Raw genomic sequence first — 23,038 nt, 5'->3', positions numbered from 1 at the left:
GTTCCAAATGACACTAAATGTACTTATGAAATATGTCGGAAAAAGCACAAAGCAGTGTTACTGAATTACATGATACAGTGTTATCGGACGAATGCTTGCTACGTCACAGCAGATGCTCACAGTGTCCGCTTTGAGCAACAATACATGCATCAACGTTGACCGGCGTAACTTTTCGGTGATTTCAGGGTTCTGTACATCAGCTGAACACGAGTAACGTGTATGGAGAGTAATAGACCGTTTATGTAGTTGACCTTAGAGCGTTACACCAGACTTTTCATGTGCCCACACAGCCAAAGATCCAGTGGATCTCACCATTGCGCTGGAACTCTGCATCCAGTTCCATTGTCTAAAAACTGTCGTACATTTCAAGAGATGTGCGCTTTGATCCCTTAATGTGTGAACCACATAGTGACGCGAATTGGTAGGGGTACGTCTTCCAGCAGCACACATGGAGCGCCCACCAAGTCAAGGAAGCTGGTCCTTTCGGTCACCGAGAAACTTGTAAGGGGTGATAAGATGATTTGGATAGCACCACACCACACAGTCGGCGTTACGTTTATCGACAATCGTACCACGGGGAGCAGAACCTGCCCAAGTTTATGATGTCATCCCGCACAGCAGTGTCCTCGTCGCTGAACGAAAAGGATGACACGAATGATGTTGCCCCTCTGAAGGATTTAGCGACAGAACTGCGACAGTCTGTCGAAAATGTGCCTCCATTAATTCTGTTCCCTTTGCTGGAGGTATTGGTATAACAAGTCAGTTATATGCATTTTGTGCCTCACTTGTCGTATGCCCGTACTCGAATGGTTGTCCACGCTTTGTAACACACTTCACAATGCCACACTTTCATTCTGGGCAGGCTCTACCACCGTAAACTAGGACAAGTAGTGCATAGTTATGAAACTTCCTGGCAGATTAAAACAGTGTGCCGGACCGAGACTCGAACTCGGGACCTTTGCCTTTCGCGGGCAAGTGGTCTACCATCTGAGCTACTCAAGTACGACTCACACCTCGTCCTCACAACTCTACTTTCGCCAGTACCTCGTCTCCTACTTTCCAAACTTCACAGAAGCTCTCCTGCGAAAGGCAAAGGTCCCGAGTTCGAGTCTCGGTCCGGCATACAGTTTTAATCTACCAGGAAGTTTCATATCAGCTCACACTCCGCTGCACAGTGAAAGTCTCATTCTAGTGCACAGGTAGTTTTACAAATGCAGTAACGCACTGCTGCAAGTACCTAGTCTACGGGAGGCGCTGTCTGTGAGGAAATGCTGCCGACACAGGTGTGCTGTTTCGCGCCTGTAGCTTTTAGTGTGGCCCTGTTCAAACAACTTGTCGCCTTGTTCTTTATTTATTTATTATTTTGTTTCGCAATCTAGCAGTTAGGCTCTTTCTTACATAGGCAAAAGAACTACTTGTATCAAATCATTATCAATATCTATGCGCACTTGTACTCCAGTTAGATACATCTGAGGTGCTATCATGACTATAATTATAATTACCAACATCAGTAATAACAATGAATAATAACAAGAACAAATAATACTAATAACAGAAGACATTGAGAATAACTACAATATTAATTAGTTTAGCGCTCTTGAAGGCCTGTTTAATATCTTCAGAAACAGAAAGAATAATCACAGAGAAGATGACTGAAGTGACAGTGACTCTTCAGAACCAGTGTAATGATCGACTGTCGAAGAGGAAGGGAAAGGTGAGCGGGGTGGGTGCAACTAGTGAGTCAAGTTCGGACAAGTATACGGAAGAGACAGTTATTGTTACAGAAGTGTACTTTTTCATGTGATTTTGAGGAAGATAGTTCCAAAAATCGGTTTCCTGTCCAGAAAATGTTTTTTAGAAGCTGGCTGTTTTATGTAGCAGTATAGATACGATTTTCCTTTGTTGTGTATTGATCCTATGCTGTCCGGAAAGAAGGGGGAGGGGGGGGGGGGGGAGCGAGAGCAATGACTGGGCAGACGGTAAAGCAGACGTAAAGTATGACGTTCTCTACCATTATCTGCACGTGGCTATCATAATTGTTTATAGGCAGGAATGACATGATCGAAAAAAAACTAATGTCACATGTGCATCGCTCGCAAGCGTTCATCTCCAGTTCTGTCGAGCGTAAGTACTTGATTTGTATGAAACACCATGTTTTACATGCGCGATCATTTACGTATCCTATTTCATCTTTCACTACCGGCTGCCCCTATTGAAGTATGAAATTATTCCTGTACACCATACAGTGTTACCGTGAATGAACACAAGTTCCGTCTACATATTACGTATAGAAACCCGATTGTTTTAATACATTTTACATGATACAGCTATCTACAAAGGTAACATCATAGTACGTAGTGATGGATGATGCCAAATGTTGTCCAATGGGCGTACCTCACTTCTGACTCATTTGTTCGTTGGCAAAAGTTTCCTTCTTTTCATTGTAAGAATTACCTAGAGAAGTTTATTAAAGATGTTTAAAAACAAAGCATGTAAATTAATGATTATAACCCAGCCATTGACGTAGGGTACTGGAAACCTATTAACTGGTAAAACACCCAATCATCCTACCTGCCTCCATGTCTGAAAGTATGAATAGTCCAACGCACAGAAGTTGATAGAATCTCTGACATGTTAATCGAGGAAGAATCCTCACATTTTTGGACAATTTCTTTCTATTAAACAGAAAAATATAAACCGTTTTGTCTGCTGTATGCTTCAACGGCCATTTGTACGGTGTTTACATTGAATTGATTTAAGGGACGGCGTTCGTTTCGGTGAGTACTTTAAAAGCAGTTCAAAAACTGAAACAGTCTACTCATCACTTAATTAAAACATATAGCATAATAAATAGTAATAGCAGTAAGATGTGACTTAATTGGTCTACGTTACTGATCAGCAAAACTTGCAAGGCTGTCCAACGTTGTCTGATCTCTTGATAGACACAAGCAACTGACTGGAGAGTTCCGTAATGTATTTTCGCTCGGGTATTACAAAAAGAACACATAGTGACGTTTCCGGGAAACATGTGAAATATCAGAAGGACGTACTTGTTCCTTAGTCTTTAGTACCTTTTTTTCGGGAAAAAAGAATAACATGAACAAAAAATGGTTCAAATGGCTCTGAGCACTATGGGACTTAACTCCTGTGGTCATCAGTCCCCTAGAACTTAGAACTACTTAAACCTAACTAACCTAAGGACATCGCACTCATCCATGCCCGAGGCAGGATTCGAACCTGCGACCGTAGCGGTCGCGCGGTTCCAGACTGTAGCTCCTAGAACCGTTCGGCCACCCCGCCCGGCAATAATATGAACAGCAAGATTGTATTCCGTGTTCCATCATTTATTTCTTAATATTACAGGAGTAGCTCCAACTGTTTCTCTTGAAACTGCAACACATACAGTGCTGTCTCCATTAGCACACAGAGTTTTGGTTGCTTGTCTATTGACAATAAATGTGTCACGTTTACTTCACAACACGTGAATGTGTTTTGCTTGTAACGGCGACGAGAAGTAGCTTCTGTAATACGGTATAAAGCGTTAGAAGATTTTATTACGCATTGCTGAGCCTCCTTTCTCGAACAGATATTCATATTTTTACGGTGAAATGTAATAGATACAATCCTCGGTGAAGTAGTTATTTGCAAGCAAACGACGGGTACTGCCAACAATCGGACAGTTGCTATCTATGCGAGCTTTGTTCGTCAATCGCTTTATCTTCTGTCATGATAACGTCGGACGCTGTGCATTAGTCAGACTGCAAAAATGCTATACAATATCTGGAAAGCATAGCTGGGATAATCTTCAGACACTGTGCCTGTTCACTAACAGGTGTTTCTATAAATACAGAACACACTTGTAAGCCAAATCGCTAATAAAATGGATTATGCAAAACTTATACTAGTATGCTATGAGTTTTTTGACATGTAGAGCCGCGCGGAGTGCCCGGACCTCAGCAGTTTGGGCCCTTAGGAATTCACACACGTTTGAACATTTTGATTTGACATGTAGATCGTAATGGTATTTTCCGTTTATTGGTGTACGATAAATGGCATTACTAACTGGCCAGAGAATCTATAATATGGAACACGGCGTAGAACAGTAGGTTTTAATAAACGTGATTCAAGAAATTAAGACATGGAAACAGTGAGTTACGTTAGCAAATACCGTTGCTTTGCCAGAAGATGATGAGCGTGACATTCTCCGAAACGTTGCGGTATTTTCACACTGCCGACCAATACCGTTCTTTATTTTTATCTGTTACAAGACCATAATATTCTTTTGTCCTTCGCAGTATGGTACTTTACTAACTGTATGTAAATTATTTATTTCTTGTTTTATGAATTCTAAAATGTTAGCCTAATGTGTCAATCTATCAAGTGTGTGTAAAATATATGATGCTAGTGCGTTTAAGGAAGAAAATGCCATATTAATTCAGTAACATTTAATATAACTTATATATCATTCTGTCAATACTGGCCAGTCAGTACTCCACTAGATAGGTAACAATTAATGTCAATTGCTAATATAGTATTTTTACATCTTAAAAAAACCTAATGTGCCTGATTAGAGTACATACAGTGTGTATTGACTAACTTCTTCAATTATATGACGATATTTTCTAGTTTCAAGGGCAGTAAAATTAAATCTATAAACATAACAGAGTTCAGACGTAATTTTTGAATGTGTAAGAAATCTTGACTACATATGTAACTTTCAATACAAACAAACACATTAGTCATCCAGACGGGTAATTTTGCACCGCACCAGTGCTTCAGTGAGCTGTAAAGTGTTTTCGCTATTGATGCAAAGATGGCAAAAGGAGCCACAAATTACAGAACAATATCAAGTGCATCTAACTCTCAATTAAACCTTAGTAGACAACCTGGGAAACGTGGTTTGAATGAACTGTTATTTTCTACAAGGTAGCTGCAGCATTCAAAATGGAGTCGATGAGAACATTATACTGATGTAGAGCTAAATGTGTTACTCAAAGTGAGGACAGGTCAAACCCTGAAACCCGTCATTGCATGAAAAACAACGTAAATAAAAAGGTTGTCTATTAACTGTGTTTCTACAAATAATTTTTATTTCTCTACAAAAAAAATATTGGTGGCGCTGTTGAGAATGTATGACTTCACAGTCTTTGTCTCTTTAGAACTCTTATTTTTTGTGCGGAAGTGTACAGATAGAACTGCAGGAGGGATCATCAGCACTCTGCGCAGCAGAGAACTCAAGAATGCTGTTTTTTCCTTCTTCTTTTTCCGGAGGACATGGAACACGTAACAGAGTACCCATGTTCACACTATAATGAATTTACTTGAACGATGCAAAAGCTCACATAAGATAAGCGTTAATTTAAGATACGATAACGCATAAAAATGCACTTCGGAAAGAAGATTACGTACCCTAACGTGTCTTCCGTGAGATACATTAAGTTAATAAAAATTGTTACCTTCAGCAGAAAACTTTTTTTCATGCTCCTTATTCTGCCCCGCACTCCCAAAACTACCATTTTAAAAATACAATTAATTACTCCAACACTGTGCTTGATGTTATTCAGTTTGCGTTTATTGCTCAAGATTATAGTTGACTCCGTTGTCTGTGCGACAGACAGAGCAGTAAGAGACTGGTCAGTAGTAACAGCACTATTCTCCTCGAAAATAGCCTATTAGGTAAGAAGAAAAACTTTCTGCCAAGTGTACACAGATCATCTTGAGAGGTAAAGAATTGGTTATCGGGAGCAACCAGATTCAACTTTCAGTTTAACATTCCGCATTAAATCAATAAATATCCTAATTACTTCAGGCAAACTGTGGCTGTTTTTTATTGAAGAAGTCTTCATTTCCTTCGCAGTTTTCCTGAAAACTGAGGTAGTGCTCTGTTTCTGATTACGTACCTGTCGATTGGATTCTAAGTTACAAAAAAGGAAAATAGTACGAGTAGACCTATAGCATGCAGAGTAGGGGTACATAATGAGGTAAGAAGTGTCCGAAACAATCAATTTAGTGTTTAGCATAATGAAATTTGGGTGTATAGGGTCAGTGCGGCATCAATATATGGACCGAAGTGTCCTTATACATTTAGTAGGTTGTCCTCGACGGCGAATGTTCATCAGAGGAAAGCGTATCGTCATGAGTTCTCCAGGGAAACGTGGTAGGACCGCTGTTGTTCTCAGTGTACGTACATAAATTATCTGACGGGTAGGTGGAGCAGCAGTCTGCAGCTGCGTGCTGGTGACACTGTAGTATACGGGAAAGGATCATCGCTGAGTGACTTTGGAAGGATACAGGATGACTTAGGCAGAATTTCTACTTAATGTGATGAATGGCAGCTTGTTCCAAGTGTAGAAAAAAATAGGTTAAAGCAGATGAGTAGCAAAAACAATCTTGTAACGTTCGAATACAGTATTAGTGTTGTGGTGCTTGTCACAGTCACATCGATTAAATATGTAGGTGTATTGTTGCAAAGCGATATGAAATGGAACGAACTCGTAAGGATGGTAATAGGGAAGACGAATGGTCGGCTTCAGTTTATTGGGAGAGTTTATAAAATGACTCTTATCTTAATAATATGAATATTTATATATGTCTTCACTTAAAACTTCCGGGCTGATAGGCCGTGATCGAAGTATAAAACTCTCTCCTGACGCTTCGTCTCCGACTGTGGGAGAGATCCTCGGAGGTAAAGTTTACATTGTATGATTTATATATGTGTTTGGAGAGAGAGAGAGATTGATTTTGATTGAGACTTTACTTTAAGTCGTAACTGGTACCTAAATTTTGGTTGCTGCCTCCTTGAATTATCAGCTTCTGCACCAGTTGGTGATGTATTATAATTTGGAGGAAGTTATTGTTCTTTAAGATTTAAAGTACGACTCTATTGGTTACTTGGCCGTATTGCGGATAGCTTTGAGCCCAAGTTTTCGTAGATTATCATACCTAAGGGACCACTGTTGTAAGTAAATACGATCAAACAGCGATCTGCTTTTCGTAAGAAACTTCCTTCAAACTACACGTCCTGCTACATCAAAATTGGTCAGTGGAGTTCAGCATCATAGTATTATACAAGATCATAATCCAATTACTGTCGTTAAGAAATTATGAGAGGTTGTTACTTATTGAATGAAAATTATAGAGAATGCATTTCTTTTCCTGTATTTTAGTGAACTTTGTACACTTACAATTCTGTCGATTGATAGATGGCGACGTCAAAGAAGTTCACCTCCGTTTCCAAAGACAAGATATTTCTATTCTTTACTTCCAGAAAATTTGTATACATAAATGTTTGGCAACTCTTACATATACTTTACTCAGTTTTATCACTAAAATATCAATTCTCATTTAATGTAACAATACGTTCTGAGCGACGGCCTAACAACACGTACTCTTTCCACAAGATACAGATTAACAGTCCCCCTTTTTTTTAATGAATCGATTGCTTTTTTTTTTTAGTCCATACTCAAAGATTCACAGCAACTATCGTTGCGGGGATTGCGTGCTAAAGAGTTTCTTGCTGTCAGGCTGCGCTTCACATCACTTCACGTACTTTTTGAATCAAATTTACGTTTACAGTATTTACATACATTACTCAGCTTCTCACAATAAAATCAGGCACAAATTAATTTTAAAAAGGCGGTGAAGCTCACATAACATTACAAGTTTTAGGAAAGTGTAAGTCATCTATAAAAGAGACAGCGTATAGAATAATAGTGCCACCCAGTCTTGAGTACTGCTCGAGTGTTTGGGATGCCCACCCAGTGGGATTAAAGGTAGATGTCGTAGCAATTCAGAGACGTGCTGGTAGATATGTTACTTTGTAGGTTAGCTCAATACGCGAGTGTTACGGAGATGTTCCGCGAACTCCAATGGAAATCCCTGAAGCGATTCTTTTCTCGAAACACTATTGAGAACATTTAAAGAACCGACATTTTGCGGCTGACCACAAAACGATTCTACTGCCGGCAAAGTACATTTTGAGTAAAGACCGCAAACACAAGATAAGAGAAATTAGCGCTTGTCCGAAGGCATATAGACAGTTGTTTTTCCCTCACTCTATTTGCGAGTGGAATAGGAAAGGAAACGACTAGCAGCGGTACATGGTACTTTGCGCCATACTCCAGACGGTGGCTTGCGGAGTATATGTGTAAATGTAGATTGGATAGTGAAAAGCAAGATGAGAGACGACATCGATTCATCGCAACACGCTAGTAACAAGAACAGAGAGAATCGCTATAGACTGTGGTGAAGAGCCGCTATAGACTCGTACTATCCTGGCTGCCAGCCACCAGAGCCAAGGCAGTACATGAAATTTGAGATGGGAGCGTCACCAGAAAGAAAATGTGCAGTGCGGCCCATAAGAGGAAAACAGGAATCTACACGCGATTCGCCGATGACTGTCAGTCATCGGTCGTACTGTATCGGGCAACACATGACAGCCGACCTCGCCTACTTCCAGCGCAGGACACCTGTCATACGACAACTGGCATAATGTCAAGCCTGTTACGAGGGGCCTTGTGAAGTACAAGTGAACCCCGGACATTGCAGTACACGAGGCGGCCCAGAACAAAGCTTCTACAACCGTGGTTTAAAGGTTGGTCTTACATTCTTTTACATCATAATGCGAGTCTACACCAAGAAAACTTATACATTGCCCAGTCAAATTAATATAACCATCTGTAGAAAGCCTGACTAACCCCATTTTACAGTGCCAACCTCTACGAAACTTGTAGGAAGAGAATCAAAGAGGTTCTGGGAGGTTCCTACAGGAATAGAAACTGACCCGCCTCCAGTGCCGTAACTAGCTACGTGAGGATTCTCGATTTAAGATTCATGATGCAAACAGCCCGATCCAGGTGGTCCCACAGAGTCTCGACTGGGTTTATATCTGGGGAGTCTGGTGGCCGTGGGAGTGTGGTAATCTCATCCTAGTGCCTTCGAAACGCACATACACTGCGAGCTGTATAACACATTAAGGGATGAACTTGCTCTCTAAGGGTTGTTCCACACTTGTGTTGATCTACTGTGCCTTCCAGAATGACAAGATCACCTACGGACTGCCAGAAAACATTCCCCAGACCATAATGCTATCTCCTTGTTTGCTTTCCGACGTTTCAAACCGCACACGCCAAAGACTCCGATGGAGTATAAAACGAGATTCATCTGAAAAAGGTCACCTGCCGTCACTCAGTGGACTTCCAGTTGCGGTACTGGCGTGCAAATTCCAGCCTCCGTCACTGATGAAAATCAGTCAGCGTGGGTCCATGAAGCAGGTGCCTGCTGTGAAGGCCCACGCACAGCAACATTCACTGTACATATGAAGATAGTAACTGTTCTCGAAAGAACATATACCATTGATGACCGCACAGCCTCTCTGTAATAAATGATAATTACGAGGTGCATTCAAGTTCTAAGGCCTCCGATTTTTTTTCTCCAGACTGGAAAGAGATAGAAACATGCGCATTGTTTTAAAATGAGGCCGCGTTCATTGTCAATACGTCCCAGAGATGGCAGCACCATACGGCAGATGGAATTTTACCGCCAGAATGAGAACTGTTTTAAATGCTTAAAATGGCGACGTTTTCCTTACTTGAACAGCGTGCAATCATTCGTTTTCTGAATTTGCGTGGTGTGAAACCAATTGAAATTCATTGACAATTGAAGGAGACATGTGGTGATGGAGTTATGGATGTGTCAAAAGTGTGTTCGTGGGTGCGACAGTTTAATGAAGGCAGAACATCGTGTGACAACAAACCGAAACAACCTCGGGCTCGCACAAGCCGGTCTGGCGACATGATCGAGAAAGTGGAGAGAATTGTTTTGGGGGATCGCCGAATGACTGTTGAACAGATCGCCTCCAGAGTTGGCATTTCTGTGGGTTCTGTGCACACAATCCTGCATGACGACCTGAAAATGCGAAAAGTGTCATCCAGGTGGGTGCCACGAATGGTGACGGATGACCACATGGCTGCCCGTGTGGTATGTTGCCAAGCAATGTTGACGCACAACGACAGCATGAATGGGACTTTCTTTTCGTCGGGTGTGACAATGGATGAGACGTGGATGGCATTTTTCAATCCAGAAACAAAGCGCCAATCAGCTCAATGGAAGCACACAGATTCACCGCCACCAAAAAAATTTCGGGTAACTGCCAGTGCTGAAAAAATGATGGTGTCCATGTTCTGGGACAGCGAGGGCGTAATCCTTACCCATTGCGTTCCAAAGGGCACTACGGTAACAGGTGCATCCTACAAAAATGTTTTGAAGAACAAATTCCTTCCTGCACTGCAACAAAAACGTCCGGGAAGGGCTGCGCGTGTGCTGTTTCACCAAGACAACACACTCGCACATCGAGCTGACGTTACGCAACAGTTTCTTCGTGATAACAACTTTGAAGTGATTCCTCATGCTCCCTACTCACCTGACCTGGCTCCTAGTGACTTTTGGCTTTTTCCAACAACGAAAGACACTATCCGTGGCCGCACATTCACCAGCCGTGCTGCTGTCGCCTCAGCGATTTTCCAGTGGTCAAAACAGACTCCTAAAGAAGCCTTCGCCGCTGCCATGGAATCATGGCGTCAGCGTTGTGAAAAATGTGTACGTCTGCAGGGCGATTACGTCGAGAAGTAACGCCAGTTTCATCGATTTCGGGTCAGTAGTTAATTAGGAAAAAAATCGGAGGCCTTAGAACTTGAATGCACCTCGTAATTGAAACCCTCAGCTGCCGAGAGGTGCTGCTGATATATCTCGATGGGGACAGCTGAAAATTTGTGCCACGACCGGGACTCGAACCCGGGATCTCCTGCTTACATGGCAGACCCTCTATCCATCTGAGCCACCGAGGACATAGATGAATAGCGCGACTGCAGGGACTTATCCCTTGCACGCTTCCCGTGAGACCCACATTCCTAACGGTCCGCAATCTACATTCGTAATGTACCTAATAGATATTTGCCCATCCACTCATTACTCGCGCACACTAAGGTGACTAGAGAAGCTGCACGGTCATCAATGGTATCTGTTCTTTCGAGAACAGTTACTCTCTTCTTATATACAGTTAAAGGCTACCCACCCACTGACCTTCGTCTTTGCGAATGCGCACAGGGTGCCGAACTCTTACGGGAATCGTCACCTTAGTGTGCGCGAGTAATGAGTGGATGGGCAAATATCTATTAGGTACATTACGAATGTAGATTGTGGACATTTGGGAATGTGGGTCTCACGGGAGGCGTGCAAGGGATAATTCCCTGCAGTCGCGCTATTCATCTATATCCTCGGTGGCTCAGATGGATAGAGGGTCTGCCATGTAAGCAGGAGATCCTGGGTCCGAGTTCCGGTCGGGAACACATTTTCAGCTGTCCCCATCGAGGTATATCAACAGCACCCGTCGGCAGCTGAGGGCTTCAATTAATTATCATTCGCTGTACGGTCGTTGGGAGACGTTGTTGGTAGCCCCTTGGGTCATCCTGGCAATCAGTTGCGCAACAGTTACACGTCTATTTGCCCGTACACATTTCCGCAGCTTTCGTTCACCACTGTTGTCTACGGACCTTGGTGCACGACAGTTGGTTCGGCGCCGGTTCTGTGTAGCGCCATTTTATTTGTACCGCACACTTTGACTATGGAGGCTTGTGAACAGTTTACAAACTTATCCGTTTCGGAAATGCTTCCCCTCTTGGACAGAAGTCAATGATCATGCTCTTTTGGACATCAGATATATCGCTCCGTTTTCGCATTATGACAAGGACTGCACTGTTTCCTGCTACTCCCCTCCCCCCTCCCTCCCACGCTTCCCTCCGTACGCTTTACGAATATATACCCTCTGCTGTTAGTGCTGCCACCTGCTGTCGATGTCGAAAATAGATGGCGGTCAAATTAATCTCACTGGAACATGTGTTTGCCTTATATATTGACGTGCAATAGACGAGTTTGGACTTTTCCTTCAGCACCGACGAGTTCATGCGACCAACCCACAAAAATGTACATTTATTTCAAATATCACGCTTATTTGTTTTATTAACGCAGGAAGACGGTGTTGTGGATGTATGAATTGGCTAACTATGCTACACGTGGCCCTAGGACTCTTCCACTAGAATATTACACTTAAGAAAAGGCGAGAATGCACATACGGCCATAGTGAGGACCCTGTTATATGGCTATTACCATTATTAGTACAGCTGCACTACGCCCACAAAGATTGATACCTTGTAGAGCACATGTAGGGATTACGGGACTACAGTAGCGAACCGCCTGTACCTCTAGTCCTCTGGAAGGTGTCAGCCACGATGCGGTCCATCTCCTGTATTGAAGGCTTCATGGAGACGTAGTCCCTCTCTGAGAAGAGGCACGTGTCAGTCAGCTGAAGCCCGTGGACTGCGGCCAGCTCCTGCAACCAGACGCCCACGTTACGTCGTTGTACAGTGCACGCATGCAGGCGATGTTGCATTAACAGAAAACAGAAGATTTCAGCATGAAACAGCGAAAAAGCATAGGAATATGTGGAAACTAAAAGTTCTGTCGCTTATTCTTCTGATAGAGAGGAATGGTATTTCAGTGTCGTGCAAAACTGACGGAAATTGGTCGAAGGTATGTACGCAGGATACATATCTGTTTTGACTACATCTCATATGCACTCAAAATGAGTAGTGTCGCCATCAGTTAAGTGCACTCATGTCCGTGCAGCGTCCACCGCAGTGACACAACGCCGGGGCTATAACAACAATGACTTCCTCCGCACGCATACAGTTTTTTCCAGAGTTATTCGCAGAAGACCATTGTCACAGTGTTGTCCTGCTGGCTGGACTAAGCTGGACATCTAGCTACTGCCAGTTGCGCTGACACTGTGCGCCCCGCTCGTCGGAATACCGACCCCACGAATTCTCTAAAAAGATAGATTAAGGAAAGGCAAAACTACATTTACAGCGTTTGTATACTTATAAAAGCCTCTGACAAAGTCGAGTGGCGTTCTCTCTTTGAAATTCTGGGGACAGCAGGGGTAAAATACAGGGTGCGAAAGGTTGTCTACAACTTGCACGGAACGAGACAACAGTTATAAGAGTCGAGGGGGCATGATAGCGAAGCAGTGGTTGAGAAGGGAATGAGACAGGTAGGTAGCCTATCCCTGATGTTATTCAATCTGCATATTGAGCATGTAGTAAAGGAAACTAAAGAAAATTGGAGTAGGAATTAAAGATCAGGGAGAAGAAATAAAAAGCCGGCCAGTGTGGCCGAGCGGTTCTAGGCGTTTCAGTCTGGAACCGCGCGACCGCTACGGTCGCAGGTTCGAATCCTGCTTCGGGCATGGATGTGTGTGATGTCCTTAGGTTAGTTAGGTTTAAGTAGTTCTAAGTTCTAGGGCACTGATGACCTCAGATGTTAAGTCCCATAGTGCCCAGAGCCATTTGAACAATTTTTTTTTTTAAATAAAAACATCGAGGTTCCGAGGACGTTGTAATTCTGTCAGAGACAGCAAAGGACATGGATGAGCAGTTGAACGGAATGGACTGTGTCTTGAGAGGAGGATTTAAAATGAACATCAACAAAAGCAAAACAAGGATAACGAAATGTATTCGATTTAAATCAGGTATGCTGAGCGAATTAGATTAGGAAACGAGACACTTAAAGTAGTAGATGAATTTTGCTATTTGGGCATCAAAATAACTGATAATGACTGAAGTAGGGAGGATATAGAATGTAGACCGGCAATGGCAAGAACAGCATTTCTAAAGAAGAGAAATTTGTTGACATCGAATTCGGGTTTAATAGTTAGGAAATCTTTTCTGAAAGTATTTGTATGGAGTGTAGCCATATGGTAGTGAAACATGCATGACGAACAGTGAAATGTGGTGCTATGGTGCAACAGAAAAATGCAGAAGATTAGTTGGGTAGGTTATGTATCTAATGAGGAAGAACTAAATAGAAATGGGGAGAAAAGAAATTTGTTTCGTAATCTGACTTGAAGATGATGTTAAAGGTATTAACGAAGAACAGTTGCACCAGAAAAGTGCGGAGGTCGGAGAACAAGGATGCCAATGGCTGAGGAGATGGGGGGAGGAGGAGAGGGACAGGGGAGGGGAAGCGTGGGGGAGGAGTGGGGAGAAATGGAGGAGGGAGGGAAGAGGGAGAGAAGGGAGGGAGGGTGCCCAAAGGAGCAAACACAGGAAGAGGGTGGGAGGATCAAAGTTGGTTACTTATTAAAATCTGTTTGTTTTCTTGGTGAGGTCACCAGCCGCTTTGTTTTGGGGTCGTCCCACCATCAACAGACCCAGTAACACGACGTTAATGGTGTAGGAGTTGAATTTTGCTGTTGCTGTTTACAGAGAGAAACTAGGAAGTCTTTGCAGGAAAATTCTGGGATTTTAATGGTACCGTCTGTGACACCCAACAGATTTTACTCCGTATCACTTTTGATTGGGAGGTATTTTCACTGGTTTAAATATACCGATTTTAGCCGCTTTATAAGAGCGACTGAGCTGGTATTGAGCTGCATTATTCGTTACCTATGCTGCTTGTTTCAGTTATCACGAGTAAATCTACTTATAATTTTTGACTATTAATGAAGTAATATCGTTTTCTTTATTATAGTTTTTCTTTATAATTGTGACTCCCTGAGATTTGCGCTTTTTGGCGTGTATTCAAATAAATTCTTATGAACTTTTATGAATACTAAATTATTCAGTGTTTTTTGTCGTATTTGAAAGTCATGTTTTCGTAATTTAGATTGGTCAAATAAATGAAACAGACCCCAACTTTATAGTTTGATATGTTATGGACCCTCGTGTTTTGTCAGTCAGAGTATTAGGACACGTAACTTCTCTGAGATGTCATTTTACAAATACCTGTTTATTTTCTCAGCAAATATCTCCCCTTGTCTGTTTTTGAAATCCTTGAAATTATTATTGAATGTATACAACAGCATATGTACGACCTGATACAGAACTTTTGAGTTTTTCTGTAGTATTTCCATGTTCTGAAATTTGTTCTTGTATCAATGGATTGACAGACTAAAAATGATGTAGGTCTGCGTAGTTTTCATTTTTGGAACATAAGGTTGCTTGGTGATTTTTAATTCTGTTGCTTGGACTAACTTTTCTTAACTACCTCTGGGTGCTGATTAGTGTTGTATCGGTAGCCCCCCACTACCGCTTCTTTAAAGAATCTAACTGTTGTGGTTGGCAGGAGAGCTAGCACCGTGTTACTAGAGGAGGCCGAAATGCACGCTGGTGTGAGGTCTGGAACAGGACAAGGAAATTAGAATTTAGAAAAACGGACGTAGCTGGTGGAATACTTAACTTTAATCCATTAATGATGAGCGTCGCTCTTGACGGTACATGACTCACAATATCAATAGTAACTGAATATGGCGGCCTTGCTAGGTCGTAGCAAATGACGTAGCTGAAGGCTATGCTAAACTATCGTCTTGGCAAATGAGAGCGTATTCTGTCAGTGAACCATCGCTAGCAAAGTCGGTTGTACAACTGGGGCGAGTGCTAGGAAGTCTCTCTAGACCTGCCGTGTGGCGGCGCTCGGTTTGCAATCACTGATAGTGGCGACACGCGGGTCCGACGTATACTAACGGACCGCGGCCGATTTAAAGGCTACCACCTAGAAAGTGTGGTGTCTGGTGGTGACACCACACTAACTCTCATGTACAACATCCATTTCACGCATATCAGTGTTTATCACATAATATCTCCTGACTTTCGTACCATACAATGATATAATTTTGCGGGTACTCGCAACAATATATGTGGATACTGTCTGAAAAATAAGTTGTGAGTGGAGTTAGTGGTAATGAAGTAACAAATCAAATCGTTATACCTAATGCTGAAGCTTTACTGCATGAACAACGAAAATGTAGTAAGCAATAAACTTTTTTCTTTCATTATGTTTTCGGGGGTGTCAGAGAGCCATGGTAAACAATTGCTGTTTTGAAGAGCACGCCACAGTGCGTTGTGTGAAGCAGTCGCCCTCCGTTTCTGGCGGTGGCGCCGCTGTGGTAATCGCAACTTTGGTGCCTCCCTCTGGTGGGAAAGCGGAAAGGTTGCCTGTTCACGTGCATTTAAGGGGCGCTATCAGCTCAGCACGGGCTAGGATACGGATCTTGTACACCTCCTGCAAGCTCGATCCTCCTCACCCGCTCGTCTCGCCCATTCTCTCCCACCCCCACCCGCTGCCGCGCCTGTATTCCCACGTCCCACCCGGTCTCCATCTCTCCAACCTCCTTACCCTCTCCCAAGGTGGCTTCCGCGAGCTCCCTCTCCCTGATAATGCCCTCCTCCCCTCCATCTACCCCTCCTACCAACTTTGATCCTCCCACCCTCTTCCTGTGTTTGCTCCTTTGGGCACCCTCCCTCCCTTCTCTCCCTCTTCCCTCCCTCCTCCATTTCTCCCCACTCCTCCCCTGGGCTTCCCCTCCCCTGCCCCTCTCCTCCTCCCCCCATCTCCTCAGCCATTGGCATCCTTGTTCTCCCCTCTCCCCCACCTCACCCTTATTTCCCTCTTGGCAGGTCCCCGGACTCACACACGCGAAGTGCACATTCGCGCGCCAGAGATCATTGCCATCAATGTCTCGTGTGTGCCGTCATGTTTAGTGTTCAGTGTTCACCGTCACACTCCATCGTTCACCAGTGCCATCGACATCTTCAGTGTTTGTGCTTCGTGTCAACAGTTTGTAGTGTGGATTGTCATCGAGTGTAAACGGCTTCATGTTTTTTTTATGTTCATGTGTCTACTGTTTTTTCCCCGCCGTTTTGTTCCAACTCATGTGTCTTCTCTGTTTTTATCATTGTACTATCTTTGGCTGAAGAGCGGCGTATTGTGCTGCTGCCAGCCTACCTGTTCTATGGGTTTTAAAATCACAATAAAGAAAAAAAAAACTCGGCACGGGGGTCAGTCGGAGTGAGGCCAGGTCAGTCTCGCGTCACCAGTTGGTGGTCTGTCTCTCGTTTGCATTTGTGCGGCAGTTAGAGTCTGTCGGTGGTCGGAGTGCTAGTATGTCTGTCGTTTGGATCAAACTTTAAAGCCAGAAAATGAAAGTCTTGCCACTCCGCCAGTAGCAGAACTAACTCAGCTAGTGGACACAAAGTCGGGGCTGAGTTCCTGCATCTGAGTCTGCTCGTTAGGCCACCAGTCTGCTCGAGTTGCTCTGGCAACGGTCATTGGCGGTTGGATCGGTCGGTTGGTCGGTCGCGCACTGAGACACGAGATGATTTGTCCGCCTTGAGCGTCGGCGCACGTGAGGTCCCCACGTGAGTCCAGTGGGCAGCGCCGTATAGAAAGGGATAGTGGCTTCGCGGATCACACGAGAGCAACAGGAGCGAAACCACGACATCCGGCTGGCCGGGGCGAGCTGCGACGCCGTGAGACGGGAGATTGGCGCGCCTTCCTGCATCCGTTGAAGCGGCTGGCAGCGGACGGTTCGGGAAACCGTTGGGGGTGCTTCGCCAGGTCTTCGCCAGAAATCGCAGTTTATTAGAAGTTAAGTGATTGGAGATATGTTGTTTCATTTACTTGTTAAAATCTATTTGTTTTCTTGGTGAGGTCACCAGCCGCTTTGTTTTGGGGTTGTCCCACCATTCTTCTCCGTTTGCCACCCACAGGAAGGTGTTTATTTGTGAATTGGGTGGTCCGTTTTTCGCTTGTGGAATTGGGGAGGCTTAGAGCAATCTGCGGTTAGGATTGTTTAGTAACACCCGCCCCCCCCCCCCCTCCCTTGTCAATCTGCCATACGTTAATAGCTGCCTCTGTCATGTTGGTCGGATTCGATTATAACGAGTTTATTGCTTAAAGGCCGAATTCTGGAAATATGTTTTTATCTTGCCTATCATCTTGCGAGGTGGTATATGTGTAATGTAGAGCATGTTGTACATTTTATGTAAGTCTGCATTTTATGGGTTTTATTTAAATAGTAATTTTAGGTTATAAGGTTGCTACCCTTCCACCGTAAGAGTCCTTAAAAAAATGGCACTTTCGGTGGCAAATAATTTTAGTGTTGTACCATTGCCATCCCTCTTACGGGTGCATAGTTTACGTGTTTGTGTGAGTTGTTAAAAAATTTTTAGTTTAAAGTAATCTGGTGTGTTGCAGATTTGCACCGGTGTGAACAGTCATGACTACGGCCGTGTTGAAAGGGAGCAGGCAAGCTTCTCAGCCCGAACGCTCCTACTGTTAATATTGTTCTTTCTGCCTCCAAATAAAATTGTTACTTGATATTTTGAGGGTGCTTTTCTGCTTTTAATTTTAGATCTGTTTTTGAAAAGCTTTTAGTAATAAAATTCACGTTTGTTAAAAGTAATCTCATTTTCCATCACTTACTTCCTGGCAACTACTTCCACGCTTCCCTAGTGTGATTAAATGTGTTAATGTTCTTGATGAGTCGCCAGTAAATAAAGTAAATTCTATAAGAAAAAATTTTGAAATTAAATTCACGGTTCAATCAGCAAGGAAGAGTTTCAGAAAACTTTTGAAATTATGTGTAAAGTTTGTTGAAAGTCGCTAAATGCTCCCAGTGTCAAAAATTGTATTAATGTGGTCTGGGTAATTTGCATACTATCTCAAGTACACAGTTTCTAACTTCCAATACTTAGCTTACTGTGTTAAGCCTTTAACATAAGAGTGCATCTCTTGATGGTAGACTAATTCTTAAAATCGCTCAATAATTATAAGAACTGAAAATAAAGTTTTTGTTACCCTGGAAGCTGTTAGACAGGCAACCCGCAATTAAGACTGGACGACTAGGTGACCATCTAGTAATACAGACAACAGTGTCACATTTTGTGACTAATGTTTATTATGAACTTTATTTTGTTATGCATAGTGCATGAAGTATTAAGTTGGTGCTGTTAAATGAACCATGGATTGTTACCCGTGGAGAGTAAAATGAGACATCAGGATGACAGTAGATGTGTTTAATTAACTTCTTTATTCCAGCCCTTGGCAGTAGTACATCAGGAACAGCTTGGTGGACTCATCCAGTTGCCTCTCATGTGAAACAGTAGACACCCAGTACCGCTGACAGCACAAAAAGTGAGGCCGAGCATAGCGTCACTCGAATGCCACTGTCAGCAACTTCTCCAACTGGACCGTGATGACAGTGCGGCAGTACAGTAGGTGATACTGCAGAGATAGCCGGCCGCTGTGGACGAGCTGTTTTAAGCGCTTCAGTCCGGAACGCGCTGCTGCTACGGTCGCAGGTTCGAATTCTGCCTCGGGCATGGATGTGTGTGATGTCCTTACGTTAGTTAGGTTTAAGTAGTTCTAAGTTCTAGGGGACTGATGACCTCAGATGTTAAGTCCCATAGTGCTCAGAGCCATTTGAACTGCAGAGGTGCCGTGGCCTCTCTTCAGCGAGCGGGCAGCTCTCTGCTCCGGTGCCTGTTGCTCTCGTGGCTCAGGGCGGGCTGCCTGTCCTATGGTCGAAGAGCAGATCCTGTAGTGCATACTGGGATGCCACTCCGGATGTCACAGGCTTGTGGTGTAGGCTGTGATACTGAGAAGAGAATATTTTAGTACACGAATGGCTGAGGACTTAAACACTCCAGACTATGTTTGTTCACGACTTAAGGCCTGTACTCTAACATCGCTGTGGTGGTTAGTGTGAAATGCTTCTGTCCTTCTGCTAGCTTATTTCAGCGTCTTTTTGCTGTACCGTGACAAGCTGCCTCTGCTTTGCAATGCCTGTCGGCCGTGTTTTGCTTCGCAATGCACAACACTATTGCCTCCTGCCGCTGACTCTGTTACAACTCACTTCTGCTCTGGCGTACTTTTTGAACGAATATGGTCGACATGCCACAGTGCACCTGTTTTTAGCTTTTTTTCATAAGTTCAGTAATCATAACAGATGCAGAATAAAATTTTCGCTCTGTAGCGGAGTTGCGCTGATATGAAACTTCCTGGCAAATTAAAACTATGTGCCGGACCGGGACTTGAACTCAGGACTTTTGTGGGAAAGTGCCCTACCAACTGAGCTACGCAAGAACGACTCACGACCCATCCTTACAGGTATACTTCCGCCAGTACCTCGTCTCCTACCTTCCAAACTTCACAGAAGCTCGATTCGCAGCAGAGCTTCTGTGAAGTTTGGAAGGTAGAAGACGAGGTACTGGCGGAAGTAAATCTGTAAGGACAGGTCATGAGAAGCGCTTGGATAGCTGAGATGGTAGAGCACTTGGCTGCAAAAGGCAAAGGTCCTGAGTTCGAGTCTCGGTCCGACACCCAGTTTTAATCTGCCAGGGAGTTTCATAACAGATACACATAACAGATGATTTAGTCATGAGTAACATGTTCTCCTTCAGTAGTCTGCCAACGCTGGGGTAACTTCCGATTACGCGACTGTAGAAATCACGTGGGTTTGAGGCGAAGAAGTCGTCGAGCCATGTTCGGAGCGTATCTTCTTCCGGAAAGGAATTTCCTTGACGTTATTCGCTATAGCTGAAAAGGTGAATGTCTGAGGGCGCAAAATCAGGAGAATAAGGTGGGTGCGGAATGGCTACCCAACCCAACGCCTGTATAATGTTATCTGTCTAGTAGAATGCGGACGGCCATTATCGTGGGGTAGCATCACTTCACGCAGGGTAAAGACACAATTTCTCATCACCGGTAACGATATCATTGTATCATTTATACTTTTATTACTGCCATATATCAGTTCCAACATCACAGTCATGTGTATCCTCCTATCCTACAGGATTTAAGCTACTTTGACCTTAATTTGCTGCACACTACAACCGAGAAAGTAATGGGCCATGTGACTGGGATAATATACTCCTTCCCTGCTTGCTGCCGGAGTTACCTGTATTAAAAGCTATTCGTGTATACCCACTATGCCTCCTCAGTTTTCAAACATCTGTCGCTTGCCATTTTTTTTTGCCATTCTGCAGTCTCAGTCCTGACATGACAGACACGCAGCCAAACCGCCTCGCTTTATTCAACGCAAGTTCATTGCACTTGAGCATTAATAAAACCACATTAAGCGGTCATCGTTAGGCTTACAATAACAGCTCCAACACAATAAAAAAATGAAAATCTTTGTAATCAACGGCTATCTTCCAACCAGATAAACAGAAGCTATGTATTAGGTTGAGGCCTAATATGTTCGTAACGTCTTTGTTTTGCATGTTTGTATTCCGGTTGCTTTGAGTTTTTATCGATTGTCATTTTTTATAAGTGGTTCATGGTGTGGGTTCCTGTAGTCATGTCCTAGTTCATGAACCACGGGCAACGTATGAGTGGCCAAGTAAGTGGTCCCGACAGTCGGGATACCAGTTACTTTGGAATAAGGCTGGGCATCTCGGACATATTCTGAGTCGTGGTCACCTTTGTGCTCATACGGCAAAGACTACCAAATCCACCGGTTAGTCCCTCAACCGTTAGGGGTAAAACTCAATGGGACTCGGGGCAAGTATGGCTAGCAACCTGCTTCCCTGGTACTTTAAATATGATGCTGCCAACAATCAGAGCAAAATGCCTCGGACCTTTGGAGGTGACGGAGTCCCACCTCTAACTGACAAACCAGGGACTCCTAAGATACGACTTGGCAAACAAATGGTAATGTGATGGGGAGCTATTAATATCAATGGGGCTACTCTGGGAAGAAGGTAGAGCTGGCAGAGGCTGCAAGTAAGATGGGGCTGGACGTTTTAGCTGTTAGTGATATTCGGGTAAGGGGTGAGAAAGAAGAGGAAGTGGGGAGAATACAAGGCCTACGTGTCAGGAGTCAAAGCAGGAATAGCACAATGGGGTGTAGGGCTTTACATCAGGAAAGAAATGGAACCCAGCATAGTTGCAATAAGGTATGTAAACGAACTACTGATGTGGATAGATTTGACAGTGTCTAGCAAGAAAATTAGGATTATGTCAGTATATTCGCATTGTGAAGGGACAGATCAAGATAAGATGGATAGTTTTTATGAGGCACTCAGTGATGTAGTTGTTAGAGCAAAGGACAAGGACAGTGTTCTGTTCACGGGTGATTTTAATGCCAGGATTGGAAATCGAACAGAAGGGTATGAAAAGGTTATGGGTAAATTTGGAGAGGATATGGAGGTCAACAGGAACGGGAAACAACTCTTGGATTTCTGTGCCAGTATGGGCTTAGTAATCACAAACTCCTTTTTTAAACATAAGAACATTCACCAGTATACTTAGGAAGGCAGGGGAACCAGATCTATCATTGACTATATATTAACAGATCAGGAATTCAGGAAGCCGGTGAGGGACACACGTGTATTCAGGGTATTCTTTGATGACACTGATCATTATTTAATCTGCAGTGAAATTGGGATTGTGAGGCCGAAAGTGCAGGAGGTCAGGTCCATATGTAGGAGGATAAGAGTGGAGAAACTTCAGAATAAGGAAATCAGGCACAAGTACATAACAGCGATCTCAGAAAGGTACCAGTTAGTTGAATGTAGTCAATTACAGTAATTGGAATAGGAATGGACAAGGTACAGTGACACAGTACTAGAAGTGGCTAAAGAATGTCTTGGAACAGAAGTGTGTAAAAGTGGGATGAAGTAAACAGCTTGGTGGAATGACACCGTCATGGCAGCCGGTAAAAGGAAAAGAAGGCGTATATAAAATGGCTACATACTAGAACTCAGGTAGACAGAGAAAGTTATGTTGAAGAAAGAAACAAAGCCAAACAGATAATTGCAGCATCCAAGAAGAAATCTTGGGAAGACTTTGGAAACAGGTTGGAGACTATGGGTCAAGCTACTGGAAAACCATTCTGGAGTGTAATTAGCAGTCTTCGAAAGGGAGGTAAGAAGGAAATGACAAGTATTTTGGACAGGTCAGGAAAACTGCTGGTGAATCCTGTGGATGCCTTGGGCAGATGGAGGGAATATTTTGAAGAGTTGCTCAATGTAGGTGAAAATACGATCAGTAATGTTTCAGATTTCGAGGTAGAATGGGATAGGAATGATGATGGAAATAGGATCACATTTGAGGAAGTGCAGAAAATGGTCAATTGATTGCAGTGCAATAAAGCAGCTGGGGTGGATGAAATTAAGTCGGAACTCATCAAATACAGTGGAGT

At 43.4% G+C, this 23,038-nt stretch overlaps 1 protein-coding gene across 1 annotated transcript in view; it reads right to left on the bottom strand.

Annotated features, from left to right (window-relative positions):
* The window catches only part of LOC126456431 (guanylate cyclase 32E-like), a 566,897-nt gene that overhangs the window by 369,068 nt on the left and 174,791 nt on the right, over positions 1–23,038 (bottom strand). The window contains exon 4 of the mRNA XM_050092180.1: positions 12,256–12,385. Within this exon, the coding sequence (XP_049948137.1) occupies positions 12,256–12,385 (130 nt within the window). The remainder of the gene's footprint in view (positions 1–12,255; positions 12,386–23,038) is intronic.

This window comes from Schistocerca serialis, chromosome 2 (genome assembly GCF_023864345.2).
Source record: "Schistocerca serialis cubense isolate TAMUIC-IGC-003099 chromosome 2, iqSchSeri2.2, whole genome shotgun sequence".
Classification (NCBI taxonomy): Eukaryota; Metazoa; Arthropoda; class Insecta; order Orthoptera; family Acrididae; genus Schistocerca; species Schistocerca serialis.
Note: the sequence above shows the minus strand (reverse complement) of the source record. Positions and strands in the feature narration are given on the sequence as shown.